The sequence below is a fragment of the Hemitrygon akajei genome, chromosome 31, assembly GCF_048418815.1.
Source record: "Hemitrygon akajei chromosome 31, sHemAka1.3, whole genome shotgun sequence".
Classification (NCBI taxonomy): Eukaryota; Metazoa; Chordata; class Chondrichthyes; order Myliobatiformes; family Dasyatidae; genus Hemitrygon; species Hemitrygon akajei.
Genome location: NC_133154.1, coordinates 7,168,697 through 7,187,530, shown reverse-complemented (window position 1 = coordinate 7,187,530; position 18,834 = coordinate 7,168,697). Strand labels below are relative to the sequence as shown.

At 40.1% G+C, this 18,834-nt stretch overlaps 1 protein-coding gene across 2 annotated transcripts in view; it reads right to left on the bottom strand.

Moving 5' to 3' along the window:
• Positions 1-18,834, bottom strand: part of LOC140718975 (SUMO-conjugating enzyme UBC9) — a 56,730-nt gene that overhangs the window by 16,545 nt on the left and 21,351 nt on the right. For both annotated transcript variants that reach the window (XM_073033288.1, XM_073033287.1), the window contains 2 exons: positions 7,762-7,847; positions 4,249-4,332 (listed from right to left, as the gene is read on the bottom strand). In XM_073033288.1, the coding sequence (XP_072889389.1) occupies positions 4,249-4,332; positions 7,762-7,827 (150 nt within the window). In that variant the 5' untranslated portion in view covers positions 7,828-7,847. The remainder of the gene's footprint in view (positions 1-4,248; positions 4,333-7,761; positions 7,848-18,834) is intronic.

Here is an 18,834-nt window from a genome sequence, read left to right as displayed (position 1 = left end):
AACAGACAATGCTTTTTAACATTCATTTTGGGTGCCTGGAGTGTGGGTGCGAAGGAGATGTGAAAATTGTATGTAATTCAAAGTAAACACTGTAGATACATTGTAACTATAGAATTATCCTGCTATCATCTTTGACTTTAGCACATAAACTGTAATGTAATATTAGGTCAAACAAGCCTCTTCCTCCAAGAATGTCTCATTTTATTGAATAAAACATTTCTGTATTCACTAGCTTCAATGTCTCTCGGTGACTTCGTTCATGTTACAAAAGATCAGCTTAAATGTCAAAACTTCAGGTAACTGGAAGATTTCTTTAAAAAATATTAGGGATGCAAAACTCAATAATTAAAAATAATTAGAGATGCAAGTCCGATTCTAATGGGAAATGAACAAGTACAATGGATTTTGTTTTACTGGACCAATGTTAATCGAGACAGCTACTTATTTGGAACAACTCTTAAAGAACAAAAAACAATCAAGAAAATAATTGAGGTTCGCTATGTTGCTTAATTGGAACAGGAGATTGTTGCCCACTAGTTTCTAACTAATGTTAGATGCATGCACTTGTTAAGACACTACACAGTGCTTAGAACAAAACAGTTTTAAATAGCATCAGTTGTGTGCATTTGTGTTCAAAAAGCAGTGATTTTTTTCACTGATAGTTGGTGAAAATGAGCAGTAACACTATTCAGAACTGTTCTGACAACTCAGTTTCAAGTATTCAGGTTTAGAGAAATGGCCGGGAGTGAAAATGAAGCGGTTTCACTACCTCAGGTTAGAAACTATGAAAAATTTGAAGGTATTGCCAATCATCTTGAATGTTTCAATGAAAATGGATGGAGGATGCAATCATCAATAGCATTGTATGAAGGCAATTCATCATCTACACTAGGGGCCTGCGTGATTCTGGTCATTTACAGTCAGTGAAAAGAACACACAGTGTATACTGGATGAATTCCTGTCAATAACTATTAGGAATACAGTTTTATAGTACTGAGATCATATTGATAGTGTTATAATTTGTTCTATATTTCATTTAAATACATAATTTGTTGTTAAATGGTAGTTTTTTTTTAAAGCTTTTTACTATTTCCATGAAACTTCAGCCAATTGAAGCAGCTGCTTTATTGGGCCAGAATGTACCAGTCCTGATTAAACAAAATCCACTGTACTCGAGAGATATAAATGTTGTAGGGCCATTGAGTGGGGCTAACCGGATATTCCTTTCAGATATAGCAGGTACATAATTGATTGAACAGAGCTCATCTGTACTGTATTAATAATTCTATTAATGCAATTGTAATTTTTTTAAATGATCAGCACATCTTTTCTGTTAAACTCTAAAGCACAAAACCTGTATATCTTATTAAAACTGAGCACTTTACAAATGGATAAAGCACTAAATCTTCATACCCTATGTATACAAAGGAAGCAGCTATCCACAGCAGCAAGCAAAGCCAAGATGAACAGCTATTCACATTTTTTGATAGTGATCCTCAAAAAAAAAGCAAACGCCAGTCAATACATTCTTCCTAATATTGAAAGATCGCATGATATATTTATCTAAACCAGAAAATCCCATTTAAGTGAGGGCATATTCTCTGCAATCCATCTTTTCTCCACTTAACTGCTGACAGGACTGAAGCCATTACAAAAGTAAAATGCTAAACCTTACATACACATGAAAGGTAATCATAAGTTTTGCCTGAACTTGAAAATAAGAGTTATGCAAAGCTTTTTATTTAAAATAAGTCTTCCCTAGTGCTAACTAATTCGGTGAAATAACAGGGTTGTCGTGATGGGAGATTTTGATTTCTCCAATTTTGTTTGGCATCTCCCTAGAACAAGGGGTTTAGAAGGGGTGGAGTTTGTTAGGTGTGTTCAGAAAGGTTTCCTGACACAATATGTCAATAAACCTACAGAAGGCGAGGCTGTACTTGATCTGGTATTGGGAAATGAACCTGGTCAGGTGTCAAGTTTCTCAATGGTACAGCATTTTGGAGATCGTGATCACAATTCTATCTCCTTTACCATAGCATTGGAGAGAGATAGGAACAATTGGAGTAAGGTGAAATATGAAACTATCAGGCAGGAACTTGGAAGCATAAATTGGGAACAGATGTTCTCATGGAATTATACGACAGAAATGTGACAAATGTTCAGGGGATATTTGCGTGGCGTTCTGCAGAGGTATGTTCCAATGAGACAGGGAAAAGATGGTAGGGTGCAGGAACCATGTTGTTGAAAATCTAGTCAAGAAGAAAAGCTTATGAAAGGTTAAAAAAACTGGTTAATAATAGAGATCTAGAAAATGATATGGCTAGCAGGAAGGAGCTTAAGATTAAAATTAGGAGAGCCAGGAGGGGACATGAGAAGGCTTGGGGAACAGGATTAAGGAAGACCCCAAGGTATGTGAAGAGCAAGAGGATAAGACGTGAGAGAATATGACTAATCAAGTGTGACAGTGGAAAAGTGTGTATGGAACCGGAGGAGGTAGCAGAGGTACTTTGCTTCAGTATTCACCACGGAAAAGGACCTTGGCAATTGTAGGGATGACTTACAGCGGATTGAAAAGCTTGAGCATATAGACATCAAGAAAGAGGATGTGCTGGAGCTTTTGGAAAGCATCAAGTTGGATAAGTCACCGGACCCGGATAAAATATATCAGAGGCTACTGTGGGAGGTGAGGGAGGAGATTACTGAGTCTCTGGCAATGTTCTTTGCATCAGTAATGAGGACGGGAGAGTTTCCGGAGGATTGGAGAGTTGCAGATTTTGTTCCCTTATTCAAGAAAGGGAGTAGAGATAGCCCATGAAATAACAGACCAGTGAGTCTTCAGTGGTTGGTAAGCTGATGGAGATCCTGAGAGGCAGGATTTATGAACATTTGGAGAGGCACAACATGATTAGGAATAGTCAGCATGGCTTTATCAAAGGGATGTTGTGCCTTATGAGCCTGACTGAATTTTTTGAGGATGTGACTAAACACGTTGATGAAGGTAGAACAGTAGATGTGTATATGGATTTCACCAAGGCATTTGACAAGGTACCCCATGCAAGGCTTATTGACAAAGTAAGGAGGCATGGGATCCAAGGGGACATTGCTTTGTGGATCCAGAACTGGCTTGCCCACAGAAGGCAAAGAGTTGTTATAGACAGGTCATATTCTGCATGAGGTCAGTCACTGGTGATGTGCCTCAGGGATCTGTTCTGGGACCCTTTGTGATTTTTATAAATGACCTGGATGAAGAAGTGAAGGGATGGGTTAGTAAATTTGCTGATGACACAAAGGTTCGAGGTGTTGTGGATAGTGTGGAGAGCTGTCAGAGGTTACAGCGGGACATTGATAGGATGCAAAACTGGGCTGAGAAGTGTCAGATGGAGTTCAGCTCATATAAGTGTGTAGTGGTTCATTTTGGTAGATCAAATATGATGGCAGAATATAGTATTAATTGTAAGACTCTTGGCAGTGTGGAGAATCAGAGGGATCTTGGGGTTCAAGTCCGTAGGGCACTCAAAGCTGCTGTGCAGGTTGACTCTGTGATTAAGAAAGCATACGGTGCATAGCCCTTATCAATCGTGGGACAAAGTTTAGGAGTGGAGAGGTAATGCTGCAGCTATATAGGACCCTGGTCAGACCCCACGGAGTACTGTGCTCACTACAGGAAGGGTGTGGAAACCATAGAAAGAGTGCAGAGGAGATTTACAAGGATGTTGCCTGGATTGGGGAGCATGCCTTATGAGAATAGGTTCAGTGAACTCAGCCTTTTCTCCTTGGAGTGACAGAGGATGAGAGGTGACCTGATAGAAGTGCATAAGATGATGAGAGGCATTGATCACGTGGATAGTCAGAAGCTTTTTCCCAGGGCTAAAATGGCCAACAAGAATGGGCACAGTTTTAAGGTGCTTGAAAGTAGGTACAGAGAGGTTGTCAGGGGTAAGGTTTTACGCAGAGAGTGGTGAGTGCATGGAATGGGCTGCCGGTGACAGTGGTGGAGGCAGATACAATAGGGTCTTTTAAGAGACTAATGGTTAGGTACATGGAGCTTAGAAAAATAGAGGGCTATGGGTAGCCCTAATTTCTAAAGTAAGTACATGTTCGGCACAGCATTGTGGGCCGAAGGGCCTGTATTGTGCTATAGGTCTTATGTTTTTATTTTTAATTCCTGTTCTAAGTAACCTAGCCACAAAGGCGACTACAAAAAGGGCTCCCAATATCATGTGGTACATGGATTGATATAATACTTACTGCCTTTTTCCCTGGAATAGCACATTCCCAGTTCATTAAGTTTAAAGTACCATCCGGATTCTTCGTGGGCACCGCAACAAATCCCTGCAGGTAGAACAAATTACACGAGTTAAAGTTGAACTTGAAACTACAGAAACCTGTAGGAGCTCACCCAAAAACAAAACCATGGGTTTTGAAGAATATTGAATTTTACATTAATATCAAGCAATATCAGGGATAATTAATTGAAAGTGGTGTCACAGGTAGTTAGGGTTGTAAAGTGAGCTTTAGGCAAATTGGCCTTAGTGAAGAGTACAGGACTTGGAATGTTATGAAGATGGCTGCAGAGGACAAATCTGGAGTGTTGTGTGTATTTCTGGTCACCTACCTACAGGAAATAACTCAGTAAGATTGAAAGAGCGCAGAGAGAGTTTAAAAGGATGTGGCTGGGACTTAAGGACCTCAGTTATAACCCATCAACCATCAGGCTCCTGAACCAGCATCAATAAATTCACTCACCCCAACCCTGAAATGGTTTCATAACCTATGGACTCACTTTCAAGGACTCTACAACTCATGTGCTCAGTATTGTTTACTAGTTATTTATTTATCATTATTAGCTTTTTTTTGCATTTACACAGTTTGTCTTCTTTTGAAAATTGGTTATTTGTCAGATTTTGCTGTGTAGTTTTTAATTTGATTCTACTGTATTTCTTTGCTCTAGCTAGAATGCTAGCAAGAAAATGAACCTCAGTTGTATATGGCGACTTTTGCATACTTTGATAATAAATTTCCTTTGAACTTTATTCCCTGGAGAACATGAGGAGACTTGATAAAGGCATACAAAGTTATAAAGGGTATAAATAGTGTAAATGGAAACAGTTTCTTTATCCCCCGCTCAGGATGGGTGAGACTCGAACTAGTGGTCAAGGGTTAAGGGTGAAAGAGTGTTTAAGGGGAACTTCACTCATAAAATGTTGTGAGCGTGGAATCCGCTGTCAGCGGAAATGATGGTTGCAAGTCCAATTGCTATACCTAAAAGAAATTTACATAGATGGGGAGGATACAGAGGCAATGGCCCAGGTGAAGATAGATGGGATTAGGCAGAATAACAGTTTGACATGTAGATGAGCTGACGGGCCTGTTTCTGTGACTCTCTCTTGGAGCGTGATCAGAAACGTTGAAAATATTTATCTGTTGCTATTATGGCAAATAACCAGAAGCTCCAAAGAATAAGGATTTGACTACATCTTGATCGGAAGGCTAGGGAGGGAATCCCAGACCACGGTGGCTGTGCAGCTAAAACAGTAATGGAGTGATGGGAATTGAAAATCATTGAGGGGTTGAAGCAGAGTTTGGATCAGAGATTGTGAATCCATGGAGTAATTGGAACACTGGTGCCACAGTAGTGTGGTGGTTAGAACAACACTATTACAGCTTGGGCCTTCTTGGAGTTCCATTTTGACCTCTGTATAGGGAGGCTGCCTGTGAGAGGTAGGGTTGGGTGGAACAGGTCAAGCAGTGCAGCTGCGCAACATAGAAGTGGATCCCAGGGATGCAGCTTCCCTGGCTGGCACAGTGAATGAGGCTCTCCCAATGTTGGCAGATCACCTGGGACCCAACAACTCTCTCATCAATAGAAACTATCATCTCACCTTCTCTTTATTTGGATGCATAGTTCTTCACAGCCCATAGATTTGCCCAATGATCTGTTATCATAGAAGTTGAAAATGCTCACATTTCTTTAGTTTAGGATCAGACTAAATTGTTTATCCCTAGGTTAATCTGCATATTTATTTATTTATTTTTATTTAGAGATACTGCACAGAATAGGCCCTTCCAGCCACGCTGCCCAGCAATACCTGATTTAACCCTCGCCTAATGACAGGACAATTTACAATGACCAATTAACCTACTAACCACAATGTCTTTGGACTGTGGAAGGAAACCAGAGCACCTGGAGGAAACCCACGCATTTCACAGGGAGGAAGTACAAACTCCTTACAGAGGACACTGGGATTTAACTCCAATATCCCAAGCTGTAGTAGCGTCACGCTAACCACTATACTTCAGTGGTACCCATTTGAAACACAAAAGTGATTATTTTGAGTCTTCTACCAGCAGCATACGTTTTCCAAATCCGAAAATTTAGTTAGGTAAAATAAGAGTATTTTTGGAGCAGGTGATATGAGGGATGAATTACCCTCTCTGACTAATGGTGACAACTTGCACAGCTGAAATGGCCAATCTTTTTCTACATTGCTGAATTCATCAAGTGGATAAGCTTTCATAAAACAACAGCCCCTACTCTATGATCCTACAGTGACTTTCAAAAAAAAAATTCCACTTGGTGGAAAGAATTGCAAAAATATAATAGGTTCAGGGAATTGAATGGCACAAGAATGAAAAGGTTATCATATGAGGAGCGTCTGATGGCTCTGGACCTATACCACTGGTGTTTAGAAGAATGGGGGAGGGGGAAGGATATCTCATTGAATGGCCAAGATAGAGTGGATGTGGGGAACATGTTTTGTACAGTGGGTGAGTCTAGGTCCAGACAGCACCACCTCAGAATAGACGGACGTCCATTTAGAACAGAGATGAGGAGGGATTTCTTTAGCTAATGTGTGGAACTCATTGCCACAGATGGTTGTGGAAGCCAAGTCATCGGGTATACTTAAATTGGGAGGTCAAAATTCTTGATTAGTCAGGGTGTCAAAGGTTACGGGAGAAGGCAGGAGAATGGGGTTGAGGGGGATAATAAATCAGCCATGATGGAATGGCGGAGCAGATCCAAGGAGTCAAATGGGCTAATTCTGCTCCTTTTGCCTTGTGGTCTTACACCCAAGGAGGTGGCATCAACTCATTAGCTTCAATAACTTCCTTATAAATGATGGTGTGCCATGATTCTAACCAATAGTTTTTTTTATTTACAGCTATGGTCAACTAGTCCGAGGAAAGCAGTTAAAATGTTCACCAAGTCAAGATGAAGCATAACAGAGCGGCTAGCACAACGCTATTACAGCACCACAACCCGGGTTCAAGGAATTTGTATGGTCTCCCTATAATCAGGTAGGTTTCCTCCCACATTCTAAAGGCGTATAGGTTAGTAGGTTAATTGGTCAGAGGAGTGTAATTGGGTGGCGTGGGTTGTATCTCCAAATAAAATAAAGTAGTGGTACACTAACTTAGAACTACTCAATACACCTCTCTGGGACACAAAGTTACACAGATATCAAAAATAGAATCAATATCGAAAACAGTGAAATAAAAACTGTTTGCTGAAGAGGTATGGTTTAGCTGACGAACACACTTCAACTACTCTTTTCCACAGATGCTGCCTGGCATGCTGAGTTCCTCCAGCATTTTGTATGTGTTGCTTGGATTTCCATCATCTGCAGATTTTCTCTTGTTTATGGTTTAGCTGGTGAGCCTGGAACTTGGCATCCAGTACCTGGGATCCTCAATTCCAGGAAGGATTCACATCTTTGATCTACTGAATTCCTAAACGTCGCTGATGAACTGCATACTTACAAAAGGGTGGTCTTTTCTCCAAGCTTTTCTTTCTTGTGCAAGTCGACTCAATGCAATTCCAGACATCGTTTTACTTTAACAGTCCCCTGCAAAAAAACAATTTGCCAGGTGTTCATGAAAAGAGTATAATTTTTGCCCGACTATTGGTTTTCAGAAATGGGCAGAAGAACATCTTAAATACCTGCACTGAAGTCTGAGGGGAGTGATTGGGTGGGGGATAAAAATGCAAAATGCATTTTGTTCTTCCAAACTGAGTTATGCCTGTGAACAGTACCTGTGTTTCCCTCACATACTGATAGCAGGTGACTGATACAGAACACAAATTAAAATCAATGGACTGTAAATGGCACAGGCTTGAAGTGCATTTTAGTAAACTCATTTTGGATAAACTTGTGCTCCCTTTCCCAACAGAATAAAATCTTAATGAAAAGCATGAATGAGGAAAGCAACAATAGTGAACAAAACAACTGAAGCAGCACAAGTGAAACAAGGTTAAAAGAGCTTGCGTAGAACTCCATATCCATGTACGATACTCTGATGAGGGAGAAGTCCTCTGAACTCCAAGATCATGGAGAAGTATGCATTGGCTAAAGCAACCCAGTGTCACACGAGCACAATGTCATCTCAAGCCATTCAGACAGATGAAAGGTTCTGATGAAAACGATCATCGACCTGAAACGTTAACTCTGTTTCTCCCTCCATAGATGCTGCCTGACTTGCTGAACATTTCCAGCATTCTCTGCTTTTATTTCAGAAAGGCTTGACATTTTCCACAGCAGAAACAAACAAAAGGCCACTGGGGAGCTCTAAAAGTAGAAGAAACAGATGCATCACCAAAACTTGAGATTTTAAATCATGATCATCTACCACTCGTTTTTTCCCCAACAGTTTAAAATGTGCTTCAAACTCTCTCTGGGACATATTGCACAATAACATATTGCATCAATGTACACAAGAGTTTCTGCAGATGCTGGAAAGCTAGAGCAACACACACAAAATGGCTGGCAGAATTCAGCAGGTCAGGCAGCACCTCAAGAAATAAATAAAATAGTTTGACATTTTGGGTGAGACCCTTCATCAGGACTGGAAAAGAAGGGAGAAGATGTCAAATGAAAAGGTGGGTGGGGGGAGGAGAGGAATGAAAAGATTCATCCCAACTTAATAGCTTGAATATCGATTTCTCCTTCCGGTAATATTTTCCCTCCCCTTTCCCTCTTCTTCCATTCCCCACTTTGGCCTCATGCCTCTTCTCCTCACCTATCACCTCCCCTGGTGCCCCTTCTCCTTCCCTTTCTCCCATGGTTCACTCTTCTTTCATATCAAATTCCTTCCTCTCCAGCCCTTATCTTTCTCACTCACCTGGCTTCACCTATCACCTTATAGCTTGTCCTGCCTCCATCTTTTTATTCAGGCATCTTTGCCCCTTCCTTTCCAATACTAAAGAAGTGTCTTGGCCCGAAACATCGACTGTTTATTCATTTTCACAAATGCTAACTGACCTGCTGAGTTCCTCCAGAATTTTCTGTAGCAATAGTAACATACAGAAACATTCCAAACTGTTTAACAGCCACATTAACAACATTTGATACTGGTCTCCATGAGAGGATCCAATAGATAACTAAAAGCTTGGTCTATAGATGGAGCTTAAAGAGCATCTTGGAGAAGAGAAATGCAGAGAAGCCAGGGACTGAATTTGATAATGACAATCCAAAATACCAAAGACCTTGAAAATGGAGATGTGAGGGGAGATTTCACAGGGTTGCAACAGTAGAGAAGATTAAAGGTTAAAAAAAAAGACAAACTTCTAATCCAAGGATGAGAAAAAAAACAGCCATCACTAGACCAGGAACAAGAAAAAAAAGTGTTTCCAGATGGCTCATTCATACACAAAAAAGTTCTGAAGTGATTTCCAATTCAAATTACATAAACCCTTTAGCAAACAGGGAGCAGGTCACTAAAAATAAAAAAGGGAACCAAGGAGACTTATCATGTCAAGGTAGATAAATGGTAAAAATATATTCGACACCCTGTCTATCCTAGATATAGTCTGCTATCAGTCTCCAGACATTCCCAAGTCTGTAAAACAGTGCTTGAAGCATCATCAGGGTTTATTTTAACCAAGTGTATCTCATTCAGAATGGTTGCAAACCACTGGTCCAAATCATCTTTCTACTTATTAAAAACCTTCTAAAAAAACAGAACTATGGTTTTGAAAATAGTTAACGTGCTAATAAATTATGAATAAGAATAAAAAATTAAACTTGTCTTTCTTCCCATTCATAAACTGTACATTAGAGAGCAGACTCTGTAAGACAACTAAAATCCTGGAACATTCATCAGGTTTTGTTATGGATTCAACTGCAATGTTATTCTAACAAACACCAAAAAAAATTGAACCACATAACCAAAAAAAATCAAAGACTATTTTCTCCGAGAAACAATTTACTGGCTGAGCACCCAAATTTACCATTAACACTGGCTCAAATTTTCTGCTCTTTTACTGAAAGATATCTTAGTATGTTGTGGAAATGCTTGAAACATCAAGCAACAGGAGTAAGCAAATAGTTTCATCCACAAGATAACTTGTGAAGCCTGTTAAAAGTAAGCCCATATAAAACAATTCTTTCTTATGAAATGCAACAGGCAGCGGAGCAGTAAGCCGATATACAGCAATAATGGATTGTATGATTTCAAGAGCAGCCCGTGAATGGAGGTTTACAACATAGAAGTATAGTGCTAGGTCATTTTCAGCCTCTCAAGCTAGTCATTATTCCTTTAAAATGAAAGACAATTTATACCTTAGCATTTTCCCCCACTTTATCTTAGGTCATCAGCATAGATACAAGCCCTCTGGCTAGTAGCATCCATGCGACCCTTGTATTAATCTATACTGGTCCTAACTGCATTCAGTCACCAGCCTTAACCACTTTGTGTTCCTCAAGAGTACCCCACACATATTTGAACCACTGTGAGAAAAATTCACCATCCTAACTCTCTTCTTACAAATCTGGCTTCTTGTTTGGACACACTCCAAGAAGGAAAAAAAATTGTTGCTACCTACCTTCTCCATCTCCCTCAATTTTATATACCGTAGATTCCGGATTATAAGCCGCTACTTTTTTCCCACATTTTGAACAGCTTTGAACTTTGCGGCCTATAATCCAGAGCGGCTAATACATGGTTTTTTTTCATGCCGCCTCGTAAACATTTTGCCTCGTAACAGTAGACCAATAAAATTGATGAGTAGTTCACAGAGGTCCAATGAAATTGTACGATAAATCAAGCGCACTTTCACAATTAAATTATTGTAAATCAGTCATTTGTACTCACCCTCATCAACATGGAAAATACTCGAAGAAAAGCAAGACCCGAGCGCGTCAGGCCCGATCGCGTTACGCAAGCGCGTCAGACCCGATTTGACCCGATCGCGTTACGCAAGCGCGTCAGACCCGATTAGACCCGATCGCGTTACGCAAGCGCGTCAGACCCGATTAGACCCGATCGCGTTACGCAAGCGCGTCAGACCCGAGCGCATCAGACCCGATCGCGTTACGCAAGCGCGTCAGACCCGATCGCGTTACGCAAGCGCGTCAGACCCGATTAGATCCGATCGCGTTACGCAAGCGCGTCAGACCCGATCGCGTTACGCAAGCGCGTCAGACCCGAGCGAAAACGCTGCTTTTAAGTTAAAGTTGATCAATAACTTTTCCTGGTAGGCTGCAGTATATATATTTTTACCAGTCGCTAGGAGATATTGGAATGTTGTTCGTGCTGTTCAGTAAAAAAGTATATGCAACGTAATTTGTGTTACCGATACGTATGTATATTTAAAAGTAGCGGTGCGGCCTAAAATCCGGTGCGGCCTTTACAATTAAAAAATTGATTTTATTTCTAAAATTAGAGCCTGCGGCTTTTAATCAGGTGCGCTCTGTAGTCCGGAATCTATGGTACTTCCATCAAGTCAACCCTCAACATCCTCTGCTCCAGGAAAAACAAAGTCACTCTATCCAATCTCTCCATATAATTGAAATGCTCCAATCCAGACGACATCCTGGCATATCTCTTCTGCACCCTCTCCAACAGTCACATCTTTCCTATAGTGCAGCAACCAGAAATGCACACAATAGGTGTGGCCTGCGCAATGATTTATTAAGTTCTACCATGATGTTTCTATTTTATATGTATGCCACACCTGATGAAAGCACAATCCCATAAATCTTCCTGACCATTGTTATTTAACTTGTGCTGTCAATGTCAGGGATCTGTGGTTGTTCTCCGAGGTCATTCTGTCAACAGTCTCTAGGATCCTATCATTTACTACAACCTACCATTCTTTGACCTTCCAGAATGCATCACTTCTCACTTGTCAGGATTAAATTCCATCTGCCATTACTCTGGCCAACCTTCAGCTGACTGATATCAAACAACAGCCTAACAAAATCCTCCTCATTATCACAGGTGTTCAACTGAAGGACAACATTTTTCATTCGGGAAAAATGAAGTTACCAATATCATGAAGGCATCTGGGCAAATCTGCAAATGAGCTATGCCATCCACAACAAGCAATTACTTCAGCCACAACCAATGAAACTCAAATTACAAACCATCTGCATAAACTACCTTCAATCAAATGACATTTCCCATGTTAACAAGGTTAAACAAACCCATTGCTTACATGAACTTAAGCAATGAACATGCATCTCATCTGGATCAATGGACTCTTTGGCACTTCTGCAGCTCACATGGTGTGGGGGGGGGGTTTGATGTTTTGCTGCTGCTTCTGAAAAGGGAGGGAGCTTCAATGTTTCTATCGCTCTATGGGGTTTCTTCATGGATGTCTGCAAAGAGGACGAATTTCAGGTTGTGTACTGGGTACATACTCCTGGTATTAAATGCAAATTTATACCTTTGATCTCATGTTCTCATTATTTATCGCTATTTATTTATATTTGCATTTGCAGTTTATTGTCTTCTGCACTCTAGTTGATCTTTCATTGATTCTGTTGTAGTTACTATTCTATAGATTTGCTGAGTATGCCCACAAGAAAATGAATCTCAAGGTTGTATCTGATGACATAGATGTACTTTGACAATAAACTTATTTTGAACCTTGATTTTTATCGACAATTAATAACCAGCACATTCAGGAAAAATCTTTAATAAGTTATGTTTACTGTCAACAAGTCTTAAAAAGAAAACAGTTTACCAAGAAGTAAAATTGATGAGTTACAGATAACCACATGGTTTGACAATTTCCACAGAAGCTTAAATTTTTAAAAATTGACATGTTTTTCTAATTGCCATCAGCTTCGTCCAACACATGGGAGTTATCATGAGGAGCAGCTAACAAGAATACTGATCAAGATTACACCATTTAATTAGTAGAATATCCAGGATTAGTCCTAATCACCACACCAAGTATAAGAGTATTAACTGCTGGAAGCATTGGTCATTCTGTTTATCTTTTGTATGAAAAATAATAAGGCACAAGAAGAAGGATCTAGCCATTTTGCCACTCAAGTCTGCCCGTCATTCCATGGCCGACCTATTATCCCTCAACTCCATTCTTCCTCTCAAACTCCAGTTTAACTGCACCCAATGACTTGGCCTCCCCAGGCATCCATGACAATGAACACCACAGATGCACCAACCTTCAGCCAAAGAATCTCCAATTACTGGAAGAGAATGACCTCTGGTTGTAGGGCAAATGAGGATACCTTCATAACAAAATTAGCTTGAGATTCCCCATGGTGAAAATTTAAAGATTTCTTTTTCTTAAAACCTCCAAGAAACAGTATCAATATTCAGCTGATTTTGTGATCCTACTTCCAAGTCTCTACTAGCATTACACCATGTACGAAACTTTAGTAGTCTTATACATCCCAAGATCAGCTTTCATCCTCATCTATAGTATTGTCAAAGGCATTTTTTTCCTCGCCTCATGTATCTCTAACTCTTAGCCTTGTATCACTCCCATTATTGTCAAATCCAAGGCCTATTTATTACCTGGGTCTCAACTGTAATATTCTTCCCGTTGGTTGCACTCCAAATGCTACAACCAATTCAGATTGTCGCTACCCGCATTATTTCTGCACACCCATCCTCCATAGTTTTACTGGGGTTCATTGAGACTCCCAAGACTCAATAAAAATCAGGTTCTCAGCCTCCTCAGTTTTATTTACCCTACCCACTCTCTGCAATTTCATCAGGCACCCATTCTCTATACACCTTCATACAGGAAACATTATTCACAAACTCTTCAATGCTGACAGTTCTTTTGGCCAATCAGCCCCAAAATCCACCCCCACCTTCTGCAATATCACTTATTGCCACTCTAAAAATATCTTTGTAGTGGTTCTAATCTATGAAAATGTAGTTGGCAAGAGAAGTTGGAGATGATTTATATTCCTGAAATATAAATTTGAAAATTATAGCCCACTCCAGTCAACATTTATTATCATGACATACAAGGGCTAGCTCAACTGTAGCTGCACCCTCCTATTAGAAAGCAACATTTCATGCAAGGTTGGTAAAAATCAAAGCCTCAATGCCTGAGTTACTGCCACTTGGCGCCAGGTTATCACCAAGTTTTTTTGACAGTATGCCTAAACCTGGTGATTTATGAACTGAGAGAACAGTGTGTTCCTGCATCAAGTAGTATTGCCAGCTGAGAAACATACTAAAATTAACTCCAGGCAATTACATTTTAAAAATTGACAAAGAACGATATTCAACTTCTTAAAAAAAGTGCTTAAGGACTGATTTGTAATCGTTTTAAGGTGGGATGTGATTTTCTACTTTTCAATGAACAGCTTTTATCACAAGATAGATCTAGTAAGTGTTCGTTCAGTATGTTGGAGGAACTCTCCAGGTCAGACAGCAGCCATGAAAGGAATAAACAGTCGACGTTTTGGGCCAAGACTGTTTAATGCTTCTGCATAGATGATGCCTGGCCTTCTGAGCTCCTCTGACTTTCTCTGGATTTCTAGTACCTACAGAATCTCTTGTATTTATGGGGGCTCCTACATGCAGGATATTATCAAATACGAAGCAACATGCAATTATTTCCATGTGTAAATAAAACTATAACCAACTGTGTAGGGAATCTTGGAAATCTACAACATAGGAGGGCCCTTCAGCCCAATATATCTAAGCTGGTTGACAAAATTCAAATGACCCCCAAGAACCCCCAGCCTCTAGTCCAACCTTTTTTTATGCCATCAATCTCTACCATTAACCAAGGGGTCTGTGGACCCCAGATTGGGAACGCATGCTCTAGTCACCTGTGCCTCTTTTACAGTTACATCAACACTTCCAGAACCCTCTGGGTGAAATTTATTCTCCCGAGCAACTTCGTCATTGTCATTAGGTAGTATCTGGAATTTCCAGTTGGCGGACAATTTCCCTCCACGCTGCTCTGTCCCAACATTTGTCCACAACATCCCTAGTCTTGTCCAGCTTGGTCCAATCCTTGATATTATCCAGCCACGTTGTTCTTTGCCTTCCTCTTCCTTTCTTTCCCTCCACCTTTCCATATAGCAAATCCAGCAAGATGTTATCTCTCCACGTAACATGCCCACAATAAGCAATTTTTAAACTTCATAATCTTCTCCAGTAACGTCCGTGGTCTATCAACTTCGGACAAAACCCTCTCATTTGAAACTTTCTCTACCCAGCTATCTTCAACATTCGTCGATAGCACATTACAAAAGCATTAATTTGTTTCATGTCATCCTTCTTCAAGGTCCATGTTTCTGATCCATACCTCAGCACTGACCATTCGTAACACTCGAGCAAGCGGACTCTACTTTGGATGTCTACCTTCCGATTGCATAGATCTTCATGAACTGGGTCTTAGCCATACCCATTCTCCTTCTGATCTCAACTTCACACCGCCCGTCATCTGTCAGACAACTACCAAGATATTCAAACTTTCACACCTATCTTGTCTTGTCCATTCACTTGTAACGATACCATCATGAATGAGTCTTTAGTGTCTGTTTTGCTTATCACCATCGATTTTGTTTTCTTAGGGTTGATTTTAAGTCCATAGTCAAGGCTTTTCTCATTCACTTTATTCAGCATAATTTGCAGTTTGCTTTCGCTGTCAGCTAACAACGCGGTGTCGTCCACATACCTGATGTTATCCACCTTCCAGCCTTTGACTGGAATATGTCTCCCGATGGTCACATTCCCGAAAAACCCATTCTCCATAGAGGTTGAACAAATCTGGCGAGCCAACACAGCCTTGTCTTATGCCTCGTTTAATACATGACCATGATGATAGCTCATTTTCTACCCTGACCGCTGCTTTCTGATTCCAATACAAGTTCCTTATTATCTGCACATTCTCCCATCCCAGATTGTATTCTTGCTTGTATTCTGCCTCTGCATTTTATCATTCAATAAATACTACCACTTGATTGTAAGGATAGGATAAATTGGTGTGAGGCTCAAACCCAATACTAGTACTGTCTGCCCGTGTCTGGCGACCACTGTGTTATAAACCTACTACCCTTCTCCGCCGATATAGGAGTGTGCTCTGTCGATCAAACGTGCAGTAAATCGCCGCCTTTTGGGGGACCCCTATAGTTGTCTGTTAACCTATGAGGTATCGCCCTAACTCTTATCCCCCTCTTGGACAGGTGTCAGGAAAGTGAGGGAGTAGGGAAGAACGTATTTCTAGGGGACTAAATTAGGTACCTATCTGATGTTATCCACACAACCGTTGCACCTTTTGGTGAAGGCCTGTATAATCATGACTTCGTTCATACTGCTCAACTTCTTCGCAATGTTCATTCATCCAATTCTCTTTTGCTTCCTTGAATTTTCTTTGAATCAAGCGCTGCAGGGCTTTGTAGCGTTCATTATTCCGATGTTTTACGTTTCTTCAGTTAACTTTCTCAGCTCATCGGTGAACCAAGGGTTATGTCTTTTGCTCTTTTTCCGATAACCCAAAGTCTTTTCTGCAACTTCTGTCAATGTTGTTTTAAACTCTTCCCAGATGTTCTCCACTGCCATGTTGTTACCCTCGTCATCTAAGACTGAAAATATATTCTCTGTTTTGACCAAATATTCAAACTTTTTTGCTTCATCTGTAATGAGCAAATCAAATTCTATTGTGTTTGATGGTTTGGCCTTATACCAAGGCCACAATTAAGCATGACACATACTGGGCAAAAATAAGACACAAAATCTTCCATTTTTATATTCTTCTAACCAGTTTGAAATGATAATTTCCAGTATTACAAAGAAAATAGCGTTATAAACTGGTGAAACTACTATAGTATGTGTCTCTCAAGTTTTATTTTTAAAAAAACCTTGAAGTTAATTTCAGAAAGCTGTTGAAATATCTAAAAGCACTGAATAGGTCAGATATTTGTATTGTTTTGTGCTGGGGAGTTGTATATCCAAAATGCAATTGGCAATCTAGACAGCATTTTAGTTACAAACAGTCTAGAGTACATGTAGGATGTTAACAAGACCTTTCTGCAGAGTATGATGTTCCACGTTTAGACGTTCTATGCTCAACGTAATTGAGACACTAAAACAGTACAGGCCCTTCACCCACAATGTCTCGCCAACCTTTTAACCTACTCTGAGATCAATCGAACCTGTCCTTCCACATCGCCCTCCATTTTCCTTTCATTTATATGTCTACTTAAAGAGTCTGTTAAATGTTCCTAATGCATCTGCCTCTACCACCAACATGCCAAGTGCATTCCTTACACTTACCGCTCTCTGTGTAAAAGAAACCTACTGGACATTCCTTTATACTTTCCTTCAAAGTATGTCCTTTCATATTAGCCATTCCTACACTAGAGGAAAAATCTCTGGTTGTCCTCTCTATCTATGCCTCTTACTGACTTATACACCTCTTATCCTTTGCTCCAAAGAAAAAAGGCTTAGTTTGCTCAACCTTTCCTCACAAAACATGCTCTCTAATCCAGGCAGCATCCTGATAAATCCCCTCGGCACCCACTCTAAATTTTCCACATCCCTTCTATTATGAGGCAAACAGAACTAAACATAATACTTAATAACTAAACATAAAGCATAATAAAAGTGTGGTCTAACCACAGTTTTATAAAGCTGCACACAGGACAGTATAGTAGCATAGTGGTTAGCACATGCTTCATGCTTACAGTACTAGCAAACCAGGTTCAATTCCCGCTGCTGTTTGTAAGCAGTTAGTGCATTCTCCTCGTGACCACGTGGCTTTCCTCTGGGTGCTCTGGTTTCCTCCTACAATCCAAAGACGTTCTGATTGGTAGGGTAATTGATAATTGCAAATCATCCCATGATTAGGCTAGGGTTAATTTGGGTGTTGCTAAGCACCGTGGCTCGAAGGGCCAGAAGGGCTGTATTTCAATAAATAAACAAAAATAAATAACATTACCTCATGGCTCTTCAACTCAATCCCTTAAATGAAGGCCAACATAACATATGCCTTCTTAACCACATTGTCAACTTGCACAACTCTAAGTGATCTATGGACACGGACTCCTAGATTCCTCTGTTCTTCCACACTGATAAGAATCCTGCCATTAACTTTTAACTGTGTCATCAAATTCGACCAGCCAAAATGTATCACTTCATGTTTTTCTGGATTGAACTCCATCTGCCAGTTAGTCAAAATCGTTAAGGGATTCAACAGGTTTAAGACAGAGAAACCAGTTCCTTTAGCAAGGAATTACAAATCAGAAGTACTCTGAACATTAAGAAAGAAATCAAGCATTGAAAAAAAACATGAAATCTAGAATTTCTAACATCTCCCAAAAGGCTCTGGATACTGGGTTTACTGAAATTTTAAGTCATCAGATTGATAGAGGTGGATAACCAGAAATCCACAAGGGCAGGCAAATAGAGCTGCCATATAGTTCAGCCATCTACAAACTAAATAATTGTTACAATGGCCTCAAGGGGCTGATTCCCTTAGTTGTATTACTGAAAGCAACAGCTAATAGTACTCAAAATCATAAAAGTATAGGATCCAATAAAACAGCAGAAAAATGTAAAATACTGATTTTACAATACCGATGCACTCAAAGGTGCCCTCCATCCAATAAAATG